The following is a 27571-nucleotide window of genomic DNA, read 5'->3' on the forward strand; positions in this document are numbered from 1 at the left end:
TCTTCCATAAATCATTTTATTTTATCAATATTCTTTGAAAATAATCTCATAACACGAGGGTCATGGTTTAAAATAAAAATAAGAACAAAAAAAAGGACACTGGCACAATAAAATAACACAAAAATACGACAAACAATTGTAAAAACAAAAAAGTTCCTCCTTCGAGACACCGACACGTTGTGAAAAAAGTAGCGACAAATCGTGACACAATGGCGGAGCGTCCGATCCTTCAAGTGCACGCAGCGTCCTCCGGTCACCGCTGCTCACCCGTCCAGCAGTTTTAATATGCTTTCCCTTTCCTTCAGAGCCTTCCACGCCTGGTCCTTCTCCTTTTTGGTCGGAGTCCTTTTTTTCTGCCGCGCGGCCATGATTTTTCGGAAAGCGTCCATAACCTCGTTGTCGGCCATGCGTACCCTGTGCCGGAGCTCCTGCTTGTTCATTTCTTCCTTTGCTAATCTGGAGAGAGAAAAAAAATAAATGGGATTAGGATTATTGCAGTTAACCCCTTCACGACCGGACGATTTTGCGCTTTCCAAGTTTGTTTTTTTATCGCCATTCTTATTCCGAGAGACTTAACTTTTTAAATTTTTCAGTCAATATGGTCATGTGAGGGCTCGTTTTTTGGCAGAACGAGCTGTACTTTTAAATGAAACCATGAGTTTTACCATATAGCGTACTGGAAAACGGCAAGAAAATTCCAAATGCGGAAAAATAGCAAAAAATAAGTGTGATAGCACTATTGTTTTTGAGATATTTTATTCAAGGTGTTCACTATATGGTAAAATTGATGTGTGGGTGTGATGCCTCAGGTTGTTGAGAGTTCGTAGACACCAAACATGTATAGGTTTACTTTTATCTAAGGAGTTAAAAAAAAAAAAAATCTGAAGTTTTTCCGAAAAAGCGGCGCACGTTTTACACCATATTGCGTGACCCGTAGCGTTCTCAATTTTCGGGATCTATGGCTCAGTGACGGCTTATTTTTTGTGTCTCAAGCTGACGTTTTTAACTGTTCCATTTTTGCATAGATGCTACGTTTTGATCGCCTTTAGCGCAAAATGTTTGGCAACCAGAAAATGTAATTTGGCATTTGGAATTTTTTTGCCACTACGCCGTCTACCGATTAGATTAACTGATTTTATATTTTGATTGGGCATTTCTGAACGCGGCGATACCAAATTTGTATATTTTTTTAACCCTTTAATTTTCAATGGGATGAAATGCGGGTGACTGGAACTTTTAGGTTTAATTTTTTTAAAACTTTTTTTTTTTTTTTTTTTTTAATTTTACTGGGTTCCCTAGGGGACTCAATGGATCAGCAGTCTGATCGCTCTGCCATATCTGCTGATCACAGCTACAGAACCGTGAACAGCAGATATACTCATTTACTGTCTCACCCAGCTCTCGGCCGGGTGAAATAATGATTCATGTGATTTACAACCACGTCATGTGACTTCCGGCGGTATCTAAACGTTTACTGCGATTGCTATTATAATGGTGCTGTCACTTATTGACAGCGCAATTTAAAGGGTTAAACAGCAAGGGCGGATAAGGATTCCGCTTGTGCCTGGCAGGCACACATCTCAGCTGTATAAATCAGCTGAGATGTGCGCCGATCTCCTGCCGCCGGCAGGAGCGGGAGATGAACCCTATGACCGCTAGGACGTAATTTTACCGCCCGCGGTCGTTAAGGGGTTAATGAGTGGTGCAGAGAGACATTGAGACTCTGCTGGACTACCCACAGCCAAGTAATAGTAGATATTGCCTCCCCTCATATCAGTGTCCCCCCCCTTAAAATAAGTAGGTTCTGCACCTCCCCAGCATGCGTAATGGACCGCACAACTCTGTTCACTAAAGGGTAGAGCGGCTGTTACCCCTAATTAGTCACAGCACGCCCCTCAATCCCATAATATTTTTTTTACCCTGAATCGCTGCAGTGTTTCAGCGGAAACAAACCTTGAAAGGTTGTGAGCATAAATAGGGAGAGACCTGTCAGTCAAAGGGATAGGGGCGGGGAGAAGATACTGAGGACCCGCCTCTTGGACCAATCATTTGAGATACATAGTCCCCGGCAGGGTTTTCAAAGGAAAATGTCGAAGAGTTAGTGTAAACCATAAACGACTGCAGTAATACCGCCAGACTCAGATTCATACTGCTGTGGTTCGGGCAGCATAAATCAGACGACAGGTTGCCCCCAATTGTCAGACTGACACGTAGAGTGTAAATCGGACACTTGCCAGACTCCACTGGTGACACAGCCCCATAGCAGGACACAATTATAAAGAGGATCTATACAGAGCTGCTAATCTGGCACAGGACTATGGACTGTGCTGGACTAACAGACTTGATTGTCTCTTTTGGATGCCATCACCTGAGCAGCTCCTGTTTCTTGGCCCGATTGTGAGCGCTGAGAGCCTTAAGCTCGGCCTGTCTCTTGCGTAGCTCGGCCAAGACCTCATCTTCAGAGTCCTCGGCCGGTCGATCCTCCGACTCCAGCAGACCCTGCGCTATCAGCTCTTCCTTAATTCGGACCTCTAACGACTTTGTGTGGGGGGCACTGAAAGAAAAGGTTACCCCGGACCATTTACTACAAGAAATAAAATGAAGGGGTACACGGCACCGAAAAAAAGCGTGCGACAGATACCTGAACGGTTTCATCTGACTCCGGGGTGACGTGCTGGCTCCATCAGTCCCCGACTCTTTCCCGGATATTTCAGGAATTGGGGAGTCTTCAATGGGGGAAATAATGTTTTCCTGTAGCCCAGACATACAAGAGTAATAAGATAGTAACCATACATCCAACCACCAGGAGATACCGCAAACGTAGCAGTGCCTTCAGGTAAAGGTGCCCACACTCACTGTACGGGCTCACTCACATCACTGTATTTTGTATCAAAGTGCGATCCGACAAAACATCGGGTTGCACTAGGACCAACGTTAACCTATGGGGCCGCTCATGTCAGATTTTTCCCTTGTACCAAGCTGGTCCAAGAGAAAAAAAAGAAAAAAAAACAAAAACGCAGCATGCCAGACTTTGATTCGATATTTGGATTCCGTTCAGCAATGCAAGTTAAATAGTGTGTGAGAATCATCGGACTGCACTTGGATGACATCTGAGTGCAGTCTGATTTCCGTGCACTGAATGACTCGAGACCAAAATGTCTCCATCTTCTCCTCAGACCGTGCTCAGATTCTCCCATCCAAGAGAATCATATTACACCATGTTCACAATTGGATCAAACTCTGATCAGAGTGTCATTTGTATAAATGGCCCAATTCTCTCAGATGAGAGAATCTATAGCTGTTTGCCACATCAATGACTCCTGAAGCCATAGTTTTTGACAGGACCAGTCAGCCATATAAATGTAGGGACTGGGGAGAACCCCGCCTGGGGGGCCCCCCCCAACCACGGACAACCCCGCCTGGGGCCAACCATGGACAACCCGCCTGATGCTTTAGGGTATGTGCGCACGTTGCTTTTTACCTGCTTTTTACCTGCTTTTTTGCTGCTTTTTCTTCTGCGCTGTTTAATGCCAAAATGGATGTGTTCTTCTATTCAAGCAAAGTCTATGGGAATTTGGGTTTCTTGTTCACACTATGTTGTTCAAAATGCTGCCTTTTTGTGGCAGAACTTTGGTCAAAAACTCAGCTTTTCAAAGAAGCAACATGTCAATTGTTTTTGCCATTTGGGTTTTGCACTGCAAAGCTGAGTTTTTGACCAAAGTTCTGCCACAAAAAGGCAGCATTTTGAACAACATAGTGTGAACAAGAAACCCAAATTCCCATAGACTTTGCTTGAATAGAAGAACACATCCATTTTGGCATTAAACAGCGCAGAAGAAAAAGCAGCAAAAAAGCAGGTAAAAAGCAGGTAAAAAGCAACGTGCGCACATACCCTTACTCAGCTGATCTGAGCTTGCATGTGAATAAGGAGAATTGGAGAAATAGACGTCAACCCAATAAACGTTTGGCTGACAACCTGCCCGCCTTAAAATGTGCCAAATACAGTCATGATCTCAAGTAGGTGATTAAAAGGAGAGAGGAAAAAAAAAAGGTCAATTACCTCAACAAGAGCCTGCAGCAGACGCTGCGTCAGGTGACCAAATGGGCAGCCATCGTCGGGTTGGTCATGCTGGGATTCTGACTTTTTTAGCATGGAGTCCACATCTAGATGCAGTAAAAGACATGTTAGATGATGTGACCACAAGAGGGAGATCAGTGTAACACTGGGAATCCATCTACGCATAGTTTAGTCTAACTTCATGACCAGGTGAATTTTAGGGTTTTTTTTGCGCTTTTGTGTCCCCCCCCCCCCCATTACATAGTCAGAAACTGCAGGGAATACAATATAAAGCTTAACAGAAGGAGCAACAAAGGTGATCGTATGGGTGACCCTGTGACTACAGGTTAGCTCCGTAGCTGTAAAAAATGGCGGCTGCAGCATAGCTACTTCCTAGGAGGAAAAGAAGAGGCGGTCGTGGGCAGAACTGGCAGACTTGAGAAGAAAGTAGCTGCAATGATAGAAGGCGATTCATGAGATCCCGGAGGATGGAGCTCGTTCATCAGCTCAGGGGACGACTACCTTTGGAGTCCAGCTCGGTCAGAGGTCCTAGAGGTCCTTTCTTCTTGTCTCCCGCCAGAGAGACCCGGGCGCCATCTTTCTGTTCCTCCTGTAAGTCCTCCTGAGCCCAACGCTGGGAGTAATGTTTCCCGAGTGGTGGGATCTGAAAGGCATATACGACATGACACGTTAACCCTCTATTTCCCCAAAACCTGGTCTGCCAATATGATAACAGATGCAATAGGAAACGGGAGGCTGCAGTGACGCTCGGCGTTTTGGCCACATTGCCTACCATGTCACTGTCCAGCCCTGGCCTTGCTCAGAAAGCACAAGTAGTCCATGTGCCGCAGCTTTCTGCGTTCCATGTATCACAAATGGTTGCTAACCGGTATCAGTTCCCTTTATAATTTACAATGTTTTATGTTGGAAAATATCTCAAGCTGTGGATAACCGGACCCCTCTTACTTGCAAAATTTGGACATAAATGTGGACAGCTGCCACCATCCATCGATCAGATGTTATTAGCAGTGGCCAGATGTAGAAATTAAATGGCGTCAAACAGCACACCTCCGTACAATACGCAGCGGCCACTGCCGAGTACTGGAGATCAGGTCCTATTTAAGTGAATAGGAGCGGAGCTAATAGACCAATGTTTGGTGGCCCCTGCCTGATATGGATGACCTAAAGAAATGTCAGCAATACCAGATGTGAGAACAAACTGTTTAAAAAGGGAACCTGTAACCAGATTTTGGCCTTCTAAACTAAAACTACCACCTCAAGCAGTGCCTGTGCTGCATTCTATATACAGTTAGGTCCAGAAATATTTGGACAGTGACACAAGTTTTGTTATTTTAGCTGTTTACAAAAACATGTTCAGAAATACAATTATATATATAATATGGGCTGAAAGTGCACACTCCCAGCTGCAATATGAGAGTTTTCACATCCAAATCGGAGAAAGGGTTTAGGAATCATAGCTCTGTAATGCATAGCCTCCTCTTTTTCAAGGGACCAAAAGTAATTGGACAAGGGACTCTAAGGGCTGCAATTAACTCTGAAGGCGTCTCCCTCGTTAACCTGTAATCAATGAAGTAGTTAAAAGGTCTGGGGTTGATTACAGGTGTGTGGTTTTGCATTTGGAAGTTGTGACCAGACAACATGCGGTCTAAGGAACTCTCAATTGAGGTGAAGCAGAACATCCTGAGGCTGAAAAAAAAAGAAAAAATCCATCAGAGAGATAGCAGACATGCTTGGAGTAGCAAAATCAACAGTCGGGTACATTCTGAGAAAAAAGGAATTGACTGGCGAGCTTGGGAACTCAAAAAGGCCTGGGCGTCCACGGATGACAACAGTGGTGGATGATCGCCGCATACTTTCTTTGGTGAAGAAGACCCCGTTCACAACATCAACTGAAGTCCAGAACACTCTCAGTGAAGTAGGTGTATCTGTCTCTAACTCAACAGTAAAGAGAAGACTCCATGAAAGTAAATACAAAGGGTTCACATCTAGATGCAAACCATTCATCAATTCCAAAAATAGACAGGCCAGAGTTACATTTGCTGAAAAACACCTCATGAAGCCAGCTCAGTTCTGGAAAAGTATTCTATGGACAGATGAGACAAAGATCAACCTGTACCAGAATGATGGGAAGAAAAAAGTTTGGAGAAGAAAGGGAACGGCACATGATCCAAGGCACACCACATCCTCTGTAAAACATGGTGGAGGCAACGTGATGGCATGGGCATGCATGGCTTTCAATGGCACTGGGTCACTTGTGTTTATTGATGACATAACAGCAGACAAGAGTAGCCGGATGAATTCTGACGTGTACCGGGATATACTTTCAGCCCAGATTCAGCCAAATGCCGCAAAGTTGATCGGACGGCGCTTCATAGTACAGATGGACAATGACCCCAAGCATACAGCCAAAGCTACCCAGGAGTTCATGAGTGCAAAAAAGTGGAACATTCTGCAATGGCCAAGTCAATCACCAGATCTTAACCCAATTGAGCATGCATTTCACTTGCTCAAATCCAGACTTAAGACGGAAAGACCCACAAACAAGCAAGACCTGAAGGCTGCGGCTGTAAAGGCCTGGCAAAGCATTGAGAAGGAGGAAACCCAGCGTTTGGTGATGTCCATGGGTTCCAGACTTAAGGCAGTGATTGCCTCCAAAGGATTCGCAACAAAATATTGAAAAAAAATAAAAATTTTTGGGTTTGGTTTATTTGTCCAATTACTTTTGACCTCCTAAAATGTGGAGTGTTTGTAAAGAAATGTGACAATTCCTACAATTTCTATCAGATATTTTTGTTCAAACCTTCAAATTAAACGTTACAATCTGCACTTGAATTCTGTTGTAGAGGTTTCATTTCAAATCCAATGTGGTGGCATGCAGAGCCCAACTCGCCAAAATTGTGTCACTGTCCAAAGATTTCTGGACCTAACTGTAGGTGCACGTTACCCCCTGACCCCCACAAATAGCTTTAGAAAATCTCCTGCCCTGTATGTAAATTGTCCAGTCCGATGGGCGTCCTAATCTGGGCCTCCTGTCCCTCCTTTCACCATCCTCTTGTGCTGATTGACACCTAGGATGCCATCTATGTAGACTGGCAGAATCTTATGCCTGTGCAGACACATTCCTTGCTCGCGCAGGCGCACTTTGCTCTTCCCAATTGCGTGCAGAGCCAAAAAAAAAACAAAAAAAAAACAAAAACATAGGTGCACCTGCACGATCAAGCGAGTTCTCTGCGCAGGCGCGAGATTTTTCCCAGCGATGTGGAAGACGTCACCCGCTTCATCCACATTGCCGGGCAAAATCTCACGCCTATGCAGAGCACTCACCAGGTTTGCGCAAGCACACACTTATGTTTTTGGCTCTGCCTGTAATAGGGCAGAACGAAGTGCGCCTGCGCGAGCGGTGAATACTTCTGCGCAGGCGCGAGATCTTGCCTGCCTACGTGGATGGAGTCCGAGGAGTCATCCACATCAATCAGCACAAGAGGATGGCGAAAGGAGGGACAGGAGGCGCAGATTAGGAAAGCCAGCAGCTACGGTGCTAGTTTTAGTTTGAAATGCCAAAATCTGGCGACAGGTTCCCTTTAACTCTGGTGTAATTAAGGAGTCGATATATATCAATGGTGCTTAAAATCATGCATATTTGGGGAGCGTCCTACATGCCTGAATGGGTCTGGATCCCCCATAGAAATGAATGGGAGTTGCAGAAACCACACAGAGCTCAGCTGCTCGATCTGTCGCTCGACCCCTCATTAGTACCGCCTGGATGAAAAGGTTTTCTTCTCAGCTATGAAATGCAGCGATGGAAATAGGGCTGTTATTGCCGTTCTCCGGTGCTCGTGTACAGCACAGTGGAATTAATGGGGCTTAATTTTATATTCTAATAATTTTTTTTTTTTTTTTAAAAACAAGACTAAAGCGGGCATTACACGCTGCGACATCGCTAGCCAATCGTTATGCCGATATTTGGTGATCGCTGCCGCAGCGAACATTATCGCTACGGCAGCGCGTCACACGCACTTACCTGGTCGGCGACATTGCGGTGACTGCCGAACAATCCCTCCTTCAAGGGGGAGGGACGTTCGGTATCACAGCGACGTCACCGTGACGTCACTAAGCGGCCGGCCAATCAAAGCGGAGGGGCGGAGATGAGCGGGACGAACATCCCGCCCACCTCCTTCCTTCCTCATTGCTGGCGTGTGGCAGGTAAGGAGAGGTTCCTCAATCCTGTGGGGTCACACGGAGCGATGTGTGCTGCCGCAGGAACAAGGAACAACATCGCCCACGCGACAGCAGCGATATTTGAGAATGGATCCCCAATGTCAACGAGGAGCAATTTTGGACGTTTTTTGCAACGATCCAAAATCACTCCTAGGAGTCACACACAACGAGATCGCTACAGCGGCCGGATGTGCGTCACAAAATCCGTGACCCCAACGAGATCGCTGTAGCAATCTCGTAGCGTGTAAAGCCCGCTTAAGGCTATGTGCCCACGGGACTCTGTACCAGTGGATAAATCTGGATTTTCCAGACAAATCTGCAAGTTTAAGCAAGTACAGACACTCCCCATGTTACCCTATGGGACATGGGGAGTGCTGTACCAATGCTGCGGTATCTGCGGAATATGCTGCGGATGTCCCGCAGCCGCACGTAACTGCATGTCAATTATTCATGTGGAAATATCTGCGGAATTCCCGGCCCTCCACTATGGAGATACAGCGGGAATTCCTCAGGTTTACCGCAACAAAAATGCTTGAATCCCGCAGCAATGAAAAGCTCCGGATTCCGGGCAGCAGCTGCGAGAAACCTGCGGGTACATTGTCCTGTGGGCACATAGCCCTAATGGGGCTGTAAAAAAGGAAATAATACACGGATGTTGGGGATAGTAGTACTGAGTCCTAGTAATGAAACGGCGAGGAGTTGACCACTGCATTTCGGACGAGCGTGCAGCTCCGATCGTACTTTGTAGTAGTCGGCCTCGTCATCGGGCGTCTTGAGCAGATCCTCCAAGACCTTGATCTCTTCTGCGGTTATGTCTGCACAATACGGTTCAACAGACGCCCAAAATCTGAAAGGCAACGTGAGACGATTATGTAAAAAACCTGAGGCAGATACCAGAACAAGCTTGTTTAAAAAAAAAAAAAAGCCATTACTTTATTTTTCTATCTGGCCCCTGATCATCCTGAGCCTCCTGATTCATGCAGAAGATTCTTGATTTTTCCCCTACCTGTTTGGGGCATCGTTTTTGGGTATTCTGGGAACATCCACTGGGTCGTCCGTGAATTCGTACTCCTGGATTTTTGTCTGTAAGTTTCTAGATTTGGGTCTTCCCGGGCCGGTCCCGGAGGCGTGGCTTCCTTTACCTTCCAGCTTTGGCTTTTTGGGTTTGTGTTTTACGGGGGTGCCCGGTTCATGCTCCTTTCCGAGCTTCAGAAACCTCCGGTCTCCTTTCTTATCCTGCCAGTCTGTGAGGATCTGGTGGAAAACGAGAAGACGTCAGACACCATCTCCCAGGTAGGCGATAGCGTCTGTGTGCCCCGTCCACAAACAGTGACAGCAGTAACAGCCAATTTACCATATATTTCTAAAAAGAAATAAAAACAATAAATTATAAGTAAAATTGATCAGTAAAACTGTTCATAGCCTATGACTATATGCCCTGGTCAAGGTCAACCCCCCCCCACCCCCCAAAAAAAAAGTGCTGGGACCCTCCGCTGTGGTTTGGGTAGCATCAATCAGGTGATGCTCCCTTTTGGGGGGGGACAATTTTTTTTTTCTTATCTAAATACATGCAATTTGGGCTTAAAAAAGTTTTTTTTGCACTTGGGTTTCATTACGAAAGTTGCACCATTTGACGTCTGCAGTCTCTGTGCTCCAATCTATATTACTGGCTGCAGAACGAGTTAACTGAGAATATGTCAGTGAGCTCGCTATGACAGTCTGATAAGGAGTTTGTGACTTCTGTCTTTTTCTGAAATCTTAGGTGATTTATGAGCACAGACTACAACAAAAGTTGAACGTACAAGAAAACGGAGCTAAAAAAAAAGGTGCAAAATTTCTAAAGAAACATTTGCAAAAATTTAGACTCAAGTACATGCATTTAAATAAAATTAAAAAAAAAGAAGAAAAAAAAATTGTCCCATGGTGAACAACCCCTATGACACTTGCAGGGGGAACCTTTTATCCTACAGAGACTTAAAAAGGAACCTGTCAGGTGCAATATGCACCCAGTATTACGAGCAGTTCTGGGTGTATATTGCTAATCCCTGCCTAACTGTCTCTGTATCTAGGAGCACAGATAAAGAGATCTTTAGAAAGAAGGGAATTTTGTTTACTTACCGTAAATTCCTTTTCTTCTAGCTCCAATTGGGAGACCCAGACAATTGGGTGTATAGCTATGCCTCCGGAGGCCACACAAAGTATTACACTAAAAGTGTAAAGCCCCTCCCCTTCTGCCTATACACCCCCCGTACTGCTACGGGCTCATCAGTTTTGGTGCAAAAGCCAGAAGGAGGAAAAAATTATAAACTGGTTTAAAGTAAATTCAATCCGAAGGAATATCGGAGAACTGAAACCATTTAACATGAACAACATGTGTATACAAAAAACAGGGGCGGGTGCTGGGTCTCCCAATTGGAGCTAGAAGAAAAGGAATTTACGGTAAGTAAACAAAATTCCCTTCTTTGTCGCTCCTAATTGGGAGACCCAGACAATTGGGACGTCCAAAAGCAGTCCCTGGGTGGGTAAATAATACCTCATAATAGAGCCGTAACGGCTCCGTCCTACAGGTGGGCAACTGCCGCCTGAAGGACTCGCCTACCTAGGCTGGCATCTGCCGAAGCATAGGTATGCATCTGATAGTGTTTCGTGAAAGTGTGCAGGCTCGACCAGGTAGCCGCCTGACACATCTGCTGAGCCGTAGCCTGGTGTCGCAAGGCCCAGGACGCTCCCACGGCCCTGGTAGAATGGGCCTTCAGTCCTGAGGGAACCGGAAGCCCCGAGGAACGGTAAGCTTCGAGAATTGGTTCCTTGATCCACCGAGCCAGGGTTGATTTGGAAGCTTGTGTCCCTTTACGCTGGCCAGCGACAAGGACAAAGAGAGCATCGGAGCGGCGCAGGGGCGCCGTACGAGAAATGTAGAGTCTGAGTGCTCTCACCAGATCTAACAAGTGCAAATCCTTTTCACATTGGTGAACTGGATGAGGACAAAACGAGGGTAAGGAGATGTCCTGATTGAGATGAAAAGTGGGCAAGGCAAATGGCCAGGGAGAAAACGCCTGAGCAGAGCACCACGACAGGAATATTTTCCACGTCCTGTGGTAGATCTTGGCGGACGTTGGTTTCCTAGCCTGTCTCATAGAGGCAATGACCTCTTGAGATAATCCTGAAGACGCTAGGATCCAGGACTCAATGGCCACACAGTCAGGTTGAGGGCCGCAGAATTCAGATGGAAAAACGGCCCTTGAGACAGCAAATCTGGTCGGTTTGGCAGTGCCCACGGTTGGCCGACCGTGAGATGCCACAGATCCGGGTACCACGACCTCCTCGGCCAGTCTGGAGCGACGAGGATGGCGCGGCGGCAGTCGGCCCTTATCTTGCGTAACACTCTGGGCAACAGAGCCAGAGGAAGAAACACATAAGGAAGCTGAAACTGCGACCAATCCTGAACTAAGGCGTCTGCCGCCAGAGCTCTGTGATCTTGAGATCGAGCCATGAATGTTGGGACCTTGTTGTTGTGCCGTGACGCCATTAGGTCGACGTCCGGCATCCCCCAGCGGCAACAGATCTCCTGAAACACGTCCAGGTGAAGGGACCATTCCCCTGCGTCCATGCCCTGGCGACTGAGAAAGTCTACTTTCCAGTTTTCTACGCCCGGGATGTGAACTGCGGATATGGTGGATGCTGTGGCTTCCACCCACAGCAGAATCCTCCGGACTTCCTGGAAGGCTTGCCGACTGCGTGTCCCACCTTGGTGGTTGATGTAAGCCACCTCTGTGGAGTTGTCCGACTGAATTCGGATCTGCTTGCCTTCCAGCCACTGCTGGAACGCTTTTAGGGCAAGATACACTGCCCTGATCTCCAGAACATTGATCTGAAGTGAGGACTCTTGCTGAGTCCACGTACCCTGAGCCCTGTGGTGGAGAAAAACTGCTCCCCACCCTGACAGGCTCGCGTCCGTCGTGACCACCGCCCAGGATGGGGGTAGGAAGGATTTCCCTTTCGATAATGAGGTGGGAAGAAGCCACCACCGAAGGGAAGCTTTGGTTGCTTGAGAGAGGGAGACGTTCCTGTCTAGGGACGTCGGCCTCCTGTCCCACTTGCGTAGGATGTCCCATTGAAGAGGACGCAGGTGAAACTGCGCGAAAGGGACTGCTTCCATTGCTGCCACCATCTTCCCCAGGAAGTGCATGAGGTGCCTCAAGGGGTGTGACCGACCTTGAAGGAGAGATTGTACCCCTGTGTGTAGTGAACGCTGTTTGTCCAGCGGAAGCTTCACTATCGCTGGAAGAGTATGAAACTCCATGCCAAGATATGTCAGTGATTGGACCGGTGTCAGATTTGACTTTGGAAAATTGATGATCCACCCGAAACTCTGGAGAATCTCCAGAGTAACGTTGAGGCTGTGTTGGCATGCCTCTTGAGAGGGTGCCTTGACCAGCAGATCGTCTAAGTAAGGTATCACTGAGTGACCCTGAGAGTGGAGGACCGCAACTACTGTAGCCATGACCTTGGTGAAAACCCTTGGGGCTGTCGCCAGGCCGAACGGCAGTGCCGCGAACTGAAGGTGTTCGTCTCCTATGGCGAAGCGCAAGAAGCGCTGATGCTCTGGAGCAATTGGTACGTGGAGATAAGCATCCTTGATATCGATCGATGTTAGGAAATCTCCTTGGGACATTGAGGCGATGACGGAGCGGAGGGATTCCATCCGGAACCGCCTGGTCCTTACGTGTTTGTTGAGCAGTTTTAGGTCCAAAACAGGACGGAAGGACCCGTCCTTCTTTGGAACCACAAACAGGTTGGAGTAGAAACCGTGACCCTGTTGCTGAAGAGGAACCGGGACCACCACTCCTTCTGCCTTCAGAATGCCCACCGCCTGCAGAAGAGCCTCGGCTCGCTCGGGAGGCGGAGATGTTCTGAAGAATCGAGTCGGAGGACGAGAGCTGAACTCTATCCTGTAACCGTGAGACAAAATGTCTCTCACCCAACGGTCTTTTACTTGTGGCAGCCAGGTGTCGCAAAAGCGGGAGAGCCTGCCACCGACCGAGGATGCGGTGTGAGGAGGCCGTAAGTCATGAGGAAGCCGCCTTGGTAGCGGCACCTCCGGCGGTCTTTTTAGGGCGTGATTTAGACCGCCATGCGTCGGCGTTCCTCTGATCCTTCTGAGGCCTTTTGGACGAGGAGAATTGGGACCTGCCCGCACCCCGAAAGGACCGAAACCTCGACTGTCCCCTCCTCTGTTGGGGTGTTTTTGGTTTGGCTTGGGGTAAGGATGTTTCCTTTCCCTTGGATTGTTTGATGATTTCATCCAATCTCTCACCAAACAAACGGTCGCCAGAAAATGGCAATCCAGTTAAGCACTTTTTGGAAGCCGAATCTGCCTTCCATTCCCGAAGCCACAAGGCCCTGCGTATTACCACCGAATTGGCGGCTGCAACCGCCGTACGGGTCGCAGAGTCCAGGACAGCATTAATAGCGTAGGACGCAAATGCCGACGTTTGAGAGGTTATAGACGCCACCTGCGGCGCAGACGTACGTGAGTGCGTCAATTTGCGCCTGACCAGCTGAGATAGCTTGGAGTGCCCATACGGCTGCGAATGCTGGAGCAAAAGACGCGCCGATAGCTTCATAGATGGATTTCAACCAGAGCTCCATCTGTCTGTCAGTGGCATCCTTGAGTGAAGCTCCATCTTCCACTGCAACTATGGATCTAGCCGCCAGTCTGGAGATTGGAGGATCCACCTTGGGACACTGAGTCCAGCCCTTGACCACGTCAGGGGGGAAAGGGTAACGTGTATCCTTAAGGCGCTTGGAAAAACGCTTATCTGGATAAGCTCGGTGTTTCTGGACTGCCTCTCTGAAGTCTGAGTGGTCCAGAAACATACTCTTTGTACGCTTGGGAAACCTGAAACGGAATTTCTCCTGCTGAGAAGCTGACTCCTCCACTGGAGGAGCTGAGGGAGAAATATCCAACATTTCATTGATGGACGCAATAAGATCATTCACTATGGCGTCCCCATCAGGAGTATCAAGGTTGAGAGCGGCTTCAGGATCAGAATCCTGATCAGCTAGCTCCGCTTCATCATACAGAGAGTCCTCTCGCTGAGACCCTGAACATTGTGATGATGTCGAGGGAATTTCATAGCGAGCTCGCTTAGTCGGTCTGGGGCTGCGGTCCGTGTCAGAGACCTCACCCTGGGATCCATGAGACACCCCGGGAAGACATTGCTGTTCCAACTGAGGGGAACCAGGGGACAATGATACCACAGTGCCCCTGGCTTGAGATGCCGGCCTGGACTGCAAGGCTTCTAATATCTTAGCCATAGTCTCAGAAAGTCTTTCAGTAAAAACTGCAAACTCCGTCCCTGTCACCTGGACAGTGTTAACAGGTGGATCTCCCTGGGCCACCCCTAACAGAGGCTCCGGCTGAGAAAGTGCCACAGGGGCCGAGCATTGCACACAATGAGGGTCAGTGGAACCTGCCGGCAGTATAGCCGTACATGCTGCACAGGCAGCATAGTAAGTCTGTGCCATGGCACCCTTGCTATTTGTGGACGACATGCTGTTGTCTCCTCTGAGCAATACAGGAGGGTATATAGACAAAAATCAACAGTGCACCATACAGTGTAAAGTATAGACTATAATCATATAAACTATAAATACACTTCTGCACTAGTGGGGCCAGCACCACAGGTGCTGCTTACCGCCTGCGCAAAGCGTTTGTGTGGGCACCAGAATTCCTGCCTGGGTCTCCCTGAGCTTGTCTCTCCTCTCCAGCGTTAGCAGAGCTGAGAGGAATGGCTGCCAGCGTCCTGGGGAGAGGAGGGGGCCGTGGGCGTGCCCTAGAAAGTGCGGGAATCTGGTGCCCCACTGTGCAGAGTGAGGGGGGTGGAGTATGCAAAGCATGCTCCAGCCCTCAGTGCTGCCGACCTGTACAGCGTCCCGCCCTGTACAGCGTCCCGCCCTTCCCCTGACTGGCAGGGCTGGGGGCGGGAAAAGAATGAGACTAGGCCGCAGAAGCCGGGGACTATAGTTATAAGCGCGGCCGCCGTATAAGCGCGGTCGGCGCGGAAGTCCCCGGCGCACTAACAGTCCCAGCCGCGCCGCAGGGATAACCATGGCAGCGGCGGTCAGCGCGGCAGTCCCCCTACACAAATACACTCAGCGACGCTGAAGTGTATAGTGGCACAAATGCAGCCAGCGCTGCTGTCCCCGGTGCACTAGCACACCCAGCAATGCTGGAGTGTTGCTGTGCGCGGTCCCCACGGGGACACAGAGTACCTCCAAGTAGCAGGGCCATGTCCCTGAACGATACTCGGCTCCTATCCAGCAGGGTCCTCAGGAGCTGTGGATGGAGCACGGTCTCCTGTGCCTGGAGACCGATGGGATCCCACTTCACCCAGAGCCCTAATTGAGGGATGGGGAAGGAAAGCAGCATGTGGGCTCCAGCCTCCGTACCCGCAATGGATACCTCAACCTTAACAACACCGCCGACAAGAGTGGGGTGAGAAGGGAGCATGCTGGGGGCCCTGTTATGGGCCCTCTTTTCTTCCATCCGACATAGTCAGCAGCTGCTGCTGACTAAGCTGTGGAGCTATGCGTGGATGTCTGACCTCCTTCGCACAAAGCATAAAAACTGATGAGCCCGTAGCAGTACGGGGGGGTGTATAGGCTGAAGGGGAGGGGCTTTACACTTTTAGTGTAATACTTTGTGTGGCCTCCGGAGGCATAGCTATACACCCAATTGTCTGGGTCTCCCAATTAGGAGCGACAAAGAAAACGGCCCTTGAGACAGGAAATCTGGTCGGTCTGGCAGTGCCCACGGTTGGCCGACCGTGAGATGCCACAGATCCGGGTACCACGACCTCCTCGGCCAGTCTGGAGCGACGAGGATGGCGCGACGGCAGTCGGCCCTGATCTTGCGTAACACTCTGGGCAACAGTGCCAGAGGAGGAAACACATAAGGAAGCCGAAACTGCGACCAATCCTGAACTAAGGCGTCTGCCGCCAGAGCTCTGTGATCTTGAGATCGAGCCATGAATGTTGGGACCTTGTTGTTGTGCCGTGACGCCATTAGGTCGACGTCCGGCATCCCCCAGCGGCAACAGATCTCCTGAAACACGTCCGTCGTGACCACCGCCCAGGATGGGGGTAGGAAGGATTTCCCCTTCGATAATGAGGTGGGAAGAAGCCACCACCGAAGGGAAGCTTTGGTTGCCTGAGAGAGGGAGACGTCCCTGTCTAGGGACTTCGGCATCCTGTCCCACTTGCGTAGGATGTCCCATTGAAGTGGACGCAGGTGAAACTGCGCGAAAGGGACTGCTTCCATTGGTGCCACCATCTTCCCCAGGAAGTGCATGAGGCGCCTCAAGGGGTGCGACCGACCTTGAAGGAGAGATTGCACCCCTGTCTGTAGTGAACGCTGTTTGTCCAGCGGAAGCTTCACTATCGCTGGAAGAGTATGAAACTCCATGCCAAGATATGTCAGCGATTGGACCGGTGTCAGATTTGACTTTGGAAAATTGATGATCCACCCGAAACTCTGGAGAATCTCCAGAGTAACGTTGAGGCTGTGTTGGCATGCCTCTTGAGAGGGTGCCTTGACCAGCAGATCGTCTAAGTAAGGTATCACTGAGTGACCCTGAGAGTGGAGGACCGCAACTACTGTAGCCATGACCTTGGTGAAAACCCTTGGGGCTGTCGGCCGGCCGAACGGCAGTGCCGCGAACTGAAGGTGTTCGTCTCCTATGGCGAAGCGCAAGAAGCGCTGATGCTCTGGAGCAATTGGTACGTGGAGATAAGCATCCTTGATATCGATCGATGTTAGGAAATCTCCTTGGGACATTGAGGCGATGACGGAGCGGAGGGATTCCATCCGGAACCGCCTGGGCCTTACGTGTTTGTTGAGCAGTTTTAGGTCCAAAACAGGACGGAAGGACCCGTCCTTCTTTGGAACCACAAACAGGTTGGAGTAGAAACCGTGACCCTGTTGCTGAAGAGGGACCGGGACCACCACTCCTTCTGCCTTCAGAATGCCCACCGCCTGCAGAAGAGCCTCGGCTCGCTCGGGAGGCGGAGATGTTCTGAAGAATCGAGTCGGAGGACGAGAGCTGAACTCTATCCTGTAACCGTGAGACAAAATGTCTCACCCAACGGTCTTTTACTTGTGGCAGCCAGGTGTCGCAAAAGCGGGAGAGCCTGCCACCGACCGAGGATGCGGTGTGGGGAGGCCGTAAGTCATGAGGAAGCCGCCTTGGTAGCGGCACCTCCGGCGGTCTTTTTAGGGCGTGATTTAGACCGCCATGCGTCGGCGTTCCTCTGATCCTTCTGAGGCCTTTTGGACGAGGAGAATTGGGACCTGCCCGCACCCCGAAAGGACCGAAACCTCGACTGTCCCCTCCTCTGTTGGGGTGTTTTTGGTTTGGCTTGGGGTAAGGATGTTTCCCTTCCCTTGGATTGTTTGATGATTTCATCCAATCTCTCACCAAACAAACGGTCGCCAGAAAATGGCAATCCAGTTAAGCACTTTTTTGGAAGCCGAATCTGCCTTCCATTCGCGCAGCCACAAGGCCCTGCGTATTGCCACCGAATTGGCGGCTGCAACCGCCGTACGGCTCGCGGAGTCCAGGACAGCATTAATAGCGTAGGACGCGAATGCCGACGTTTGAGAGGTTATGGACGCCACCTGCGGCGCAGACGTACGTGTGAGTGCGTCAATTTGCGCCTGACCAGCTGAGATAGCTTGGAGTGCCCATACGGCTGCGAATGCTGGAGCAAAAGACGCGCCGATAGCTTCATAGATGGATTTCGACCAGAGCTCCATCTGTCTGTCAGTGGCATCCTTGAGTGAAGCTCCATCTTCCACTGCAACTATGGATCTAGCCGCCAGTCTGGAGATTGGAGGATCCACCTTGAGACACTGAGTCCAGCCCTTGACCACGTCAGGGGGGAAGGGGTAACGTGTATCCTTAAGGCGCTTGGAAAAAACGCTTATCTGGATAAGCTTGGTGTTTCTGGACTGCCTCTCTGAAGTCAGAGTGGTCCAGAAACATACTCTTTGTACGCTTGGGAAACCTGAAACGGAATTTCTCCTGCTGAGAAGCTGACTCCTCCACTGGAGGAGCTGAGGGAGAAATATCCAACATTTCATTGATGGACGCAATAAGATCATTCACTATGGCGTCCCCATCAGGAGTATCAAGGTTGAGAGCGGCTTCAGGATCAGAATCCTGATCAGCTAGCTCCGCTTCATCATACAGAGAGTCCTCTCGCTGAGACCCTGAACATTGTGATGATGTCGAGGGGATATCATAGCGAGCTCGCTTAATCGGTCTGGGGCTGCGGTCCGTGTCAGAGACCTCACCCTGGGATCCATGAGACACCCCGGGAGGACATTGCTGTTCCAACTGAGGGGGACCAGGGGGCAATGATTCCACAGTGCCCCTGGCTTGAGATGCCGGCCTGGACTGCAAGGCTTCTAATATCTTAGCCATAGTCTCAGAAAGTCTTTCAGTAAAAACTGCAAACTCCGTCCATGTCACCTGTACAGCGTTAACAGGTGGATCTCCCTGGGCCACCCCTAGCAGAGGCTCCGGCTGAGAAAGTGCCACAGGGGCCGAGCATTGCACACAATGAGGGTCAGTGGAACCTGCCGGCAGTATAGCCGTACATGCTGCACAGGCAGCATAGTAAGTCTGTGCTTTGGCACCCTTGCTATTTGTGGACGACATGCTATTGTCTCCTCTGAGCAATACAGGAGGGTATATAGACAAAAATCAACAGTGCAACATACAGTGTAAAGTATAGTCTATAATCATATAATCTATAAGTACACTTCTGCACTAGTGGGGCCAGCACCACAGGTGCTGCTTACCGCCTGCGCAAAGCGGTTGTGTGGGCACCAGAAATCCTGCCTGGGTCTCCCTGAGCTTGTCTCTCCTCTCCAGCGTTAGCAGAGCTGACAGGAATGGCTGCCGGCGTCCTGAGGAGAGGAGGGAGCCGTGGGCGTGACCCAGAAAAGTGCGGGAACTGGTGCCCCACTGTGCAGAGTGAGGGGGGTGGAGTATGCAAAGCATGCTCCAGCCCTCAGCGCTGCCGTCCTGTACAGCGTCCCGCCCTTCCCCTGACTGGCAGGGCTGGGGGCGGGAAGAAAACGAGACTAGGCCGCAGAAGCCGGGGACTATAGTTATAAGCGCGGCCGCCGTATAAGCGCGGTCGGCGCGGAAGTCCCCGGCGCACTAACAGTCCCAGCCGCGCCGCAGTGATAACCATGGCAGCGGCGGTCAGCGCGGCAGTCCCCCTACACGAACACACTCAGCGACGCTGAAGTGTGTAATGGCACAAACGCAGTCAGCGCTGCTGTCCCCGGTGCACTAGCACACCCAGCAATGCTGGAGTGTTGCTGTGCGCGGTCCCCACGGGGACACAGAGTACCTCAAAGTAGCAGGGCCATGTCCCTGAACGATACTCGGCTCCTATCCAGCAGGGTCCTCAGGAGCTGTGGATGGAGCACGGTCTCCTGTGCCTGGAGACCGAAAGGATCCCACTTCACCCAGAGCCCTAATTGAGGGATGGGGAAGGAAAGCAGCATGTGGGCTCCAGCCTCCGTACCCGCAATGGATACCTCAACCTTAACAACACCGCCGACAAGAGTGGGGTGAGAAGGGAGCATGCTGGGGGCCCTGTTATGGGCCCTCTTTTCTTCCATCCGACATAGTCAGCAGCTGCTGCTGACTAAGCTGTGGAGCTATGCGTGCATGTCTGACCTCCTTCGCACAAAGCATAAAAACTGATGAGCCCGTAGCAGCACGGGGGGTGTATAGGCTGAAGGGGAGGGGCTTTACACTTTTAGTGTAATACTTTGTGTGGCCTCCGGAGGCATAGCTATACACCCAATTGTCTGGGTCTCCCAATTAGGAGCGACAAAGAAAAGTATTTCTAAATATCCTTTATGATATGCTAATGAGGCCAGGGACTAATCACAAGGGAGTTAACTTCCCCCGACTAGTCCACCCTCTTAGCATGTTACCACACCCACAGAAGCGTGCTTACATGCTATTCTATGCCTACTGCCCAGCGACATCGGCAGGGACGTGCGTAAAACAAATCACAGAAAAAACGATCAAAGGGGAGTAGCCTGAAAATATAATCACAGAAAAAAATACTCCTAAAATTTTTTTCTTTCAACTTTTATTAAATATCAATATATTGAAACAAAGTGAGGGGGGGGTGAGGGGGTTGAGTGTTCGGAAAAATATAAAATACCCTAAGGGTCTAAAGTACAATATAAAATACAGTCTAGTGGACCAGCCAGCGGTATATCCCAGCAAATGGTGGGAAAGGCTTATATCGCTCCACCAGTCAACTTTACAAATGATGATACATCATTTTTTTAACATTCATTGCAGAAACATTTTTAATATACAATTATTATCATCCAGATCCAATAATTACCTATGCATTGAATAAGAGACTTACATAAAATGTATATTTATAGATAGATTTGGCATATACCGTATTTTTCGGACCATAAGACGCACTTTTTTTCCCCCAAATGTTGGGGGAAAGTTGGGGGTGCGTCTTATGGTCTGACTGTGGCTGCGGGGAATGAGGTGCTGCGGTGGAGCGGGTCATCGGGGGCACGAGCAGGCTGTAGCAGTCTGCTGTGACCACGTGTGCCCGCTCATTACATATGCACGCCCATCCTCCCGCCCATTTCTCAGCGCAGAAGCCGGCGCTGACAGGTGGGCGGGAGGACGAGCGGGGACGCGCGCATAGTAAAGAGCCGGTCCGCATGATCACCCCTGGCAATTACAGCCTGGAGTGATCATGTGCGGCTGTATTCACTGCTCCCCGCGCGTTATCATCAGCGCGGGGTGCAGTGAATCAGTGTACTCACCCATCCCCGTGAGTGGAGCCGTCCCCCTGCAGCACGCGCTGTCTTCCTGTCTGTGCTGGTCAGCTGATCGGCACAGACAGGAAGACATCGCGTGCTGCAGGGGAACGGCCACACACACACACACACACACACACACACACACACACACACACACACACACACACACACACGTGTCAGTGGTGCAGAGAGGAAGATGATCGGCTGCAGGGAGTGAGGAAAAGGTGAGTATAAACGTTTGTTTTTTTTTCTCTGTGCTATAGGATACAGGCTATATACCAGGATGGTATATGAGCACGATGGGGGCATATAGCAGGATGGGGGGTATATGAACAGGATGGGAGTATCTGAACAGGATGGGGGTATATGAGCAGGATGCTGGTATATAAGCAGGACGGGGGTATATGAGCAGAATGGGGGTTTATAGCAGGATCATATACAAGGCAGGAGGATCATTACCAGGATGGGGTACCTTAGTAGAGAATTTGGGGACATTACCCCCATAACAGTGTCAGCAGCAGATCCTCGCCCCATAACAGTGTGTCATGACCACATTTTTTTGCTTAAAGTTTTATTTTCCCATTTTCCTCCTCTAAAACCAGGGTGCGTCTTATAGTCCGGTGCATCTTATAGTCCGAAAAATACGGTATCTCTCAAATACAGAAACTTGAACTATATGTATTATTGGTAGGACAGTGTAAGAAGATATAATTATAGAGTACTGTAGTGGGATAAAACACACAGTATTCCTTTTATGTCAAAAAAAAAAAAGCATAAACAAGTTAGCCCCAAGAAATATTACCCAACGCGTTTCGCCTCCTTGGGTGGAGGTTCATCAGGGGTATAAATATTACATATGTTCCACAGTGTATCACACGTAATATATCAGTTTAGATTCTCATTCTTCAAATAAAGATACTTACTTCTGATGAAACATGCAGTAAGTGGATTGTGGTTTGTGTTAAATGGTTGTAATGTCATTTGAAGTATCTGGGGTATTTTTTATACTTCTCATTAGAGGCATTCTATGGTGGCTGTTCCTCCACTCTTTTCATTTCTCTACTGTTGCATTTAAAAAGGGTCTTATTATTTTCCCTTTTTTTTTTTTGACACAGGAATGTTTTTCCTGAATGGATTTATAAAAACAACTGATTAACCATTGAAGGGTTCACTGACCTGTGAGTAACAGTTTCTTGTTATATACTGAGGTCCTTATACACCTTATGGAGAATTTTGTAAGCGGCATAAGAGAATGTTCTATATATGTGAATATTTTTCTCTTTTTCATTCTATAGGTTATGGGCTGAGAGCCCTCTGTTGTGAAATATTTCATCAGAGTGAGGCTATATTTATGAATGGAAAAGAGGTCCCATTGATGAATTCTATTAAATTGTAAAAATATCTTTATTTGAAGAACGAGAATCTAAACTGATATATTACAACGTGTGATACACTATGGAACATATGTAATATTTATACCCCTGATGAACCTCCACCCAAGGAGGCGAAACGCGTTGGGTAATATTTCTTGGGGCTAACTTGTTTATGCTTTTTTGACATAAAAAGAATACTGTATGTTTTATCCTACTACAGTACTCTATAATTATATCTTCTTACACTGTCCTACCAATAATACATATAGTTCAAGTTTCTGTATTTGAGAGATATATGCCAAATCTATCTATAAATATACATTTTATGTAAGTCTCTTTTTCAATGCATGGTTAATTATTGGATCTGGATGATAATAATTGTATATTAAAACTGTTTCTGCAATGAATGTTAAAAAAATTGATGTATCATCATTTGTAAAGTTGACTGGTGGAGCGATATAAGCCTTTCCCACCAGGGACGTGCGTACCTGTGTCCGTTGCACCGCCTCAGACGCCAGGCGTAGGGTCAGTGCACATGTATTCTAAACATCCTTTATCATATGCTAATGAGGCCACCGACTAGTTGCAAGGACATTCCTTCTCCTGGCTAGTCGGCCCCCTTAGCATGTTAGTACGCTTCTGTTGGCGTGCTATCATGCTAATGAATGTACAGCGTCAGAGGATGATCTCACTCACCTCTCCGCCGCCATCGTGTCCGACTCCTGGATTTCAACTCCGTGCACATGACCCCAGACTTCCGGTCATGCGCAATACATGAGTTTGAAGCCAGGAAGCGTACCCCCGCCTTCATAGTGTGCATGACCGAAAATCTGAGATCATGCACACCAAGCATAAATCCAGGAGCCGGAAGCGATGGCAGCAGAGCGGTGAACGTGACCATCCTCTGATGATGCACATTGATTTGCATGCCCACAGGAGCGTGCTTATCTGCTAAGGGGGCCGACTAGCCAAGGGAACTAACGCCTTCACGACTAGTCCCTTTGCTCATTAGCATATTATATGGGATCTTTAGAAATACTTTTTCTAAAGATCTCTTTATCTATGCTACCAGATACAGGGACGGTTAGGTGGTCCTGGGTGCATATTGCACCTGACAGGTTCCCTTTAAGGGCCTGTACACATTAGACTAAAGTCACCTGGACTGGTTAGCGATCTAATGTGTATGGTGATGGGGGGGGGGGTCTCACCTCTCCACCTACAGATGATGCCGGAGGAGATCAGGAGTTTAATGTCTGACCCTTATGTTTGCATGGTCGCCGGTCACACAGACATGGCCGGGCCGTCAGTGATCGTACATGTGCGGTTGGCTCCAGTCCTTACCTGCGTCTCTGCCTCTAACACCCGCAGCCGGCGGCTGGCCGAGGACAGCAGGGTCTCTAATTCTAGCTGCAGCGTGTCCAGCTCCTCGATGCCGATCCCATCGTCCTCCGAGCGGGAGAGCACGGCCGTATACCGAGGGCACAACTTCACGTGGTCCACAGACTTAAACTCGTGAAACTGCAACGGGCAATCTTTTAACTCGCTCATGTTGGAAACGGGCAAAACTAGAGGGGCGAAAAAGAAAAATCCATAATCAGGTCATCCCATAATGCGTCAAACCATGTATGATCAATCAGCACCACTGAAAACAGAAGGAGCAGCCCTGTTCACTTTAGTGGTTAGCACTGCAGTCTTGCGGCGGCTCAGCGGTTAGCACTGCAGTCTTGCGGCGGCTCAGCGGTTAGCACTGCAGTCTTGCGGCGGCTCAGCGGTTAGCACTGCAGTCTTGCGGCGGCTCAGCGGTTAGCACTGCAGTCTTGCGGCGGCTCAGCGGTTAGCACTGCAGTCTTGCGGCGGCTCAGCGGTTAGCACTGCAGTCTTGCGGCGGCTCAGCGGTTAGCACTGCAGTCTTGCGGCGGCTCAGCGGTTAGCACTGCAGTCTTGCGGCGGCTCAGCGGTTAGCACTGCAGTCTTGCGGCGGCTCAGCGGTTAGCACTGCAGTCTTGCGGCGGCTCAGCGGTTAGCACTGCAGTCTTGCGGCGGCTCAGCGGTTAGCACTGCAGTCTTGCGGCGGCTCAGCGGTTAGCACTGCAGTCTTGCGGCGGCTCAGCGGTTAGCACTGCAGTCTTGCGGCGGCTCAGCGGTTAGCACTGCAGTCTTGCGGCGGCTCAGCGGTTAGCACTGCAGTCTTGCGGCGGCTCAGCGGTTAGCACTGCAGTCTTGCAACGCTGGGGTCCTGGGTTCTAGTCCCACTAAGGACACCATCTGCAAGGAGTTTGTGTGTTCTCCCCGTGTTTGCGTCGGTTTCCTCCGGGTTCTCCAGTTTCCTCCCACACTCCAAAGACATACAGGTAAGGAACTTAGATTGTGAGCCCCAATGGGGACAGTGTTACAATGTATGTAAAGCGCAATTGAATTAATAGCGCTATATAAATGAATAAATATTATATTATTATTCCCGCCGTCATTTGCAGCTGACAGTTTGTTACAGTTTTCTGCAGTTTAGACTGAGGATAAAACCCAAAACTTGGCTGTAACTCCAGCTACCCCAGCCGGATCCTGGAGCCAAAAACGTACAGCCATTGGCCCTGTGGGGGGGGGGGGGGGGATTTTGGGTACGGCCACCCATGAGGTCCAAGGCCGGTATCACACCTGACAGTTGTGGACCGCAATGTCCAGATTGACTGTGGGTCTCCTGATCCCAACACCGCAGCCTGAAAGGCATATACGAGGCTGTCAAGTTCGGGTGACGAAAAAAAGCCCTGTAATACACCCCACTACTTTGCTGCTTCCCTTTTCCCCATTGAAAAGTGCTGTTTTAGCTGCCTTGTTCCTGCACTTAGAGGAGCTGATTATTTATCTCCCCCTATTATTACTATCGATCAGTCTTTGCAGGGTTATGAATCTCTGTGATATATAACAGTACCATATATCTTGTGTCCTCTTTTCTCAAGCTCTATGCTGGAAGTGCTGTTTTCACTGCCTCATCTATGAACTTAGAGGAGCTGATTTGATCTTCAGGTCTAAATCCTCCTGTGTGAGCTTTTCTGCTCCCATCCTCAGACAGGGAGAGAATGTGTAAGTGGGGTCTGGCTATGAGGATGGGAGCAGAAAAGCTCACACTGGAGGATTTAGACCTGAAGATCAAATCAGCTCCTCTAAGTGCATGAATGAGGCAGTTAAAACGGCACTTCCAGCATAGAGCTTGAGAAAAGTAAACAAAATGTGGCCTACTCCTGCTCCCCAGGTCCGGTGCAGAGTCTCTGCCGTTGATCCAGGTCTGTCTTTTGTTGTCTGCAGCGCTGACGGCACATGAACAGCGCTGACGGCACATGAACAGCGCTGCAGACAATCGCTGATAGGGAACCCTGGGCACGAGAAGGACGAATAAAGCTCAGTTTGACATCACAAGCAGCGGTGCAGCTAAACGCTGGTATGAAGTGCTAGACCGGACCCAGGGAGGGTGAATAAGACCCAGTTTGACATCACAAACAGCGCTGCAGCCAACCGCTGATACATAGTGCTGGACCTGTGGAGGGTGAGTAAGACCAGTTTGGCGTAACGGAAAAAGCATTGCAGACAATCAGCAATAAGAAGTGCTGGACCTGTGGAGGGTGAGTAAGGATATTTTACAATCACAAATAGCACTGCAGCCAATCTTCGATACGTAGTGCTGGACCTGTGGAGGGTGAGTAGGGCTAGTTTATATCACAAACAGCGCTGCAGCCAATCACTGATATGTATAGTACTGGACCTGTGGAGAGTGATTGAGGCTCAGTTTGACATCACATAAACAGCGCTGCAGCCAATCATCTATACGTAGTGCTGGACCTGTGAAGTGTGATTAAGGCAGTTTGACATATTAAACAGCGCTGCAGCCAATCGCTGATACATAATGCTGGACCTGTGGAGGGTGAGTAAGGCACAGTTTGTTAAACCTATGTAGCGGGAGACGACAGTCTTCCAGAAACCCCTTCTCTCAGACGGGACTGCCCTGTACGGCGTCTGAACCTGGCGCACCGCCGCCATCAGCTGCAGCTTTCCGATATTTTTTGGCGCCGGTCACAATCCAACCACAGACGCCATGAGCCGACCTTATCTTAGGAAATGCAGCATTAATATGGGGGAGAGGTATCAAAATTAATGCAAAAAAGCACAATCCCCTTCCCGTAGCAACCAGATTGCAGCACTGCACCTGGTTGCTATGGGCAACTGCCGCACTCTTGCATTTACTGATAACGCTCCGCAGGAGGACGCATATTGTGCGCACGAAGCGCCATTAGGGAGCCCGGCTCAGCCCGTGGCCATAGCGCAATAATGCCGCCGACTTACATTCATTCACTGCACACCACGGCCCGCACTACGCCGCCGCCATCACCCGTCTCCTCGGTGTATCCCCGCCTCTGAGCGCCCGGAGCCGGCAGGTGGCAGCGCGGAGCCGTCTGAGGCCCGTGTGCCAGCCTACTCAATAACCGGGGCCGTGGAAGACACCATTCACTGGGGAAAGGGGGGAGTCGATGAAACAAAAGCGAATTACTGAGGAGATTACCACCCCCACTCAGTGTATATTATACATATCACAACGAACTATATAAAGCCCTAATTCCCAGTACAGTAACGATCACTATTACTGTAAAACATCACGTCTTACTGTGAGGGGAAAAATGGTACAGTCCAACAACACCTCAGAGAGGGCTGGCTTGGAGTAAGACTGATCCATAGTAACTAAGGGGGGGACCCTGATTTTTCTCATATAAAATAGACATATAAATATACGCAATACATCAAATTATATTTTCAATTTGTATTTAGTTTTATAATTTATTCATATTTATATGTATATTTACCTCTGGATTAAAAAAGTGGAAAGTTGCGTCCGTTGATAAAATGATCACCCCTATTTGTTCATGATGGTTTCTTCTTCATGCATTCCATATGCCCTAATATGGTGAGAAGCTTAAAAGTCGCGACCATTTTCTCTCCAGAGGGGTGTACCGTTTCATAATTATC

At 49.2% G+C, this 27571-nt stretch overlaps 1 protein-coding gene across 3 annotated transcripts; it reads right to left on the reverse strand.

Annotated features, from left to right (window-relative positions):
• Positions 1-27426, reverse strand: TADA3 (transcriptional adaptor 3). Of its 3 annotated transcripts, none has more exons than XM_075321451.1 (9): positions 27409-27426; positions 23903-24126; positions 9303-9550; positions 9038-9143; positions 4577-4721; positions 4061-4164; positions 2642-2751; positions 2369-2554; positions 1-456 (listed from the first exon to the last, which is right to left on the reverse strand). In XM_075321451.1, exons 2-9 carry the CDS (start codon positions 24107-24109, stop codon positions 264-266), a joined length of 1299 nt encoding a protein of 432 aa, XP_075177566.1. In that variant the 5' UTR covers positions 24110-24126; positions 27409-27426; the 3' UTR covers positions 1-263. The 3 variants fall into 3 exon arrangements, with proteins under 3 accessions (XP_075177566.1, XP_075177565.1, XP_075177567.1); XM_075321450.1 differs by lacking the exon at positions 27409-27426 and adding an exon at positions 26894-27054; XM_075321452.1 differs by lacking the exon at positions 27409-27426 and adding an exon at positions 26894-27053 and having other exon boundaries at positions 4580-4721.
• Between the last annotated feature and the right edge of the window lie 145 nt (positions 27427-27571).

The sequence above is a fragment of the Anomaloglossus baeobatrachus genome, chromosome 8 (genome assembly GCF_048569485.1).
Source record: "Anomaloglossus baeobatrachus isolate aAnoBae1 chromosome 8, aAnoBae1.hap1, whole genome shotgun sequence".
In the NCBI taxonomy this organism is placed as follows: domain Eukaryota; kingdom Metazoa; phylum Chordata; class Amphibia; order Anura; family Aromobatidae; genus Anomaloglossus; species Anomaloglossus baeobatrachus.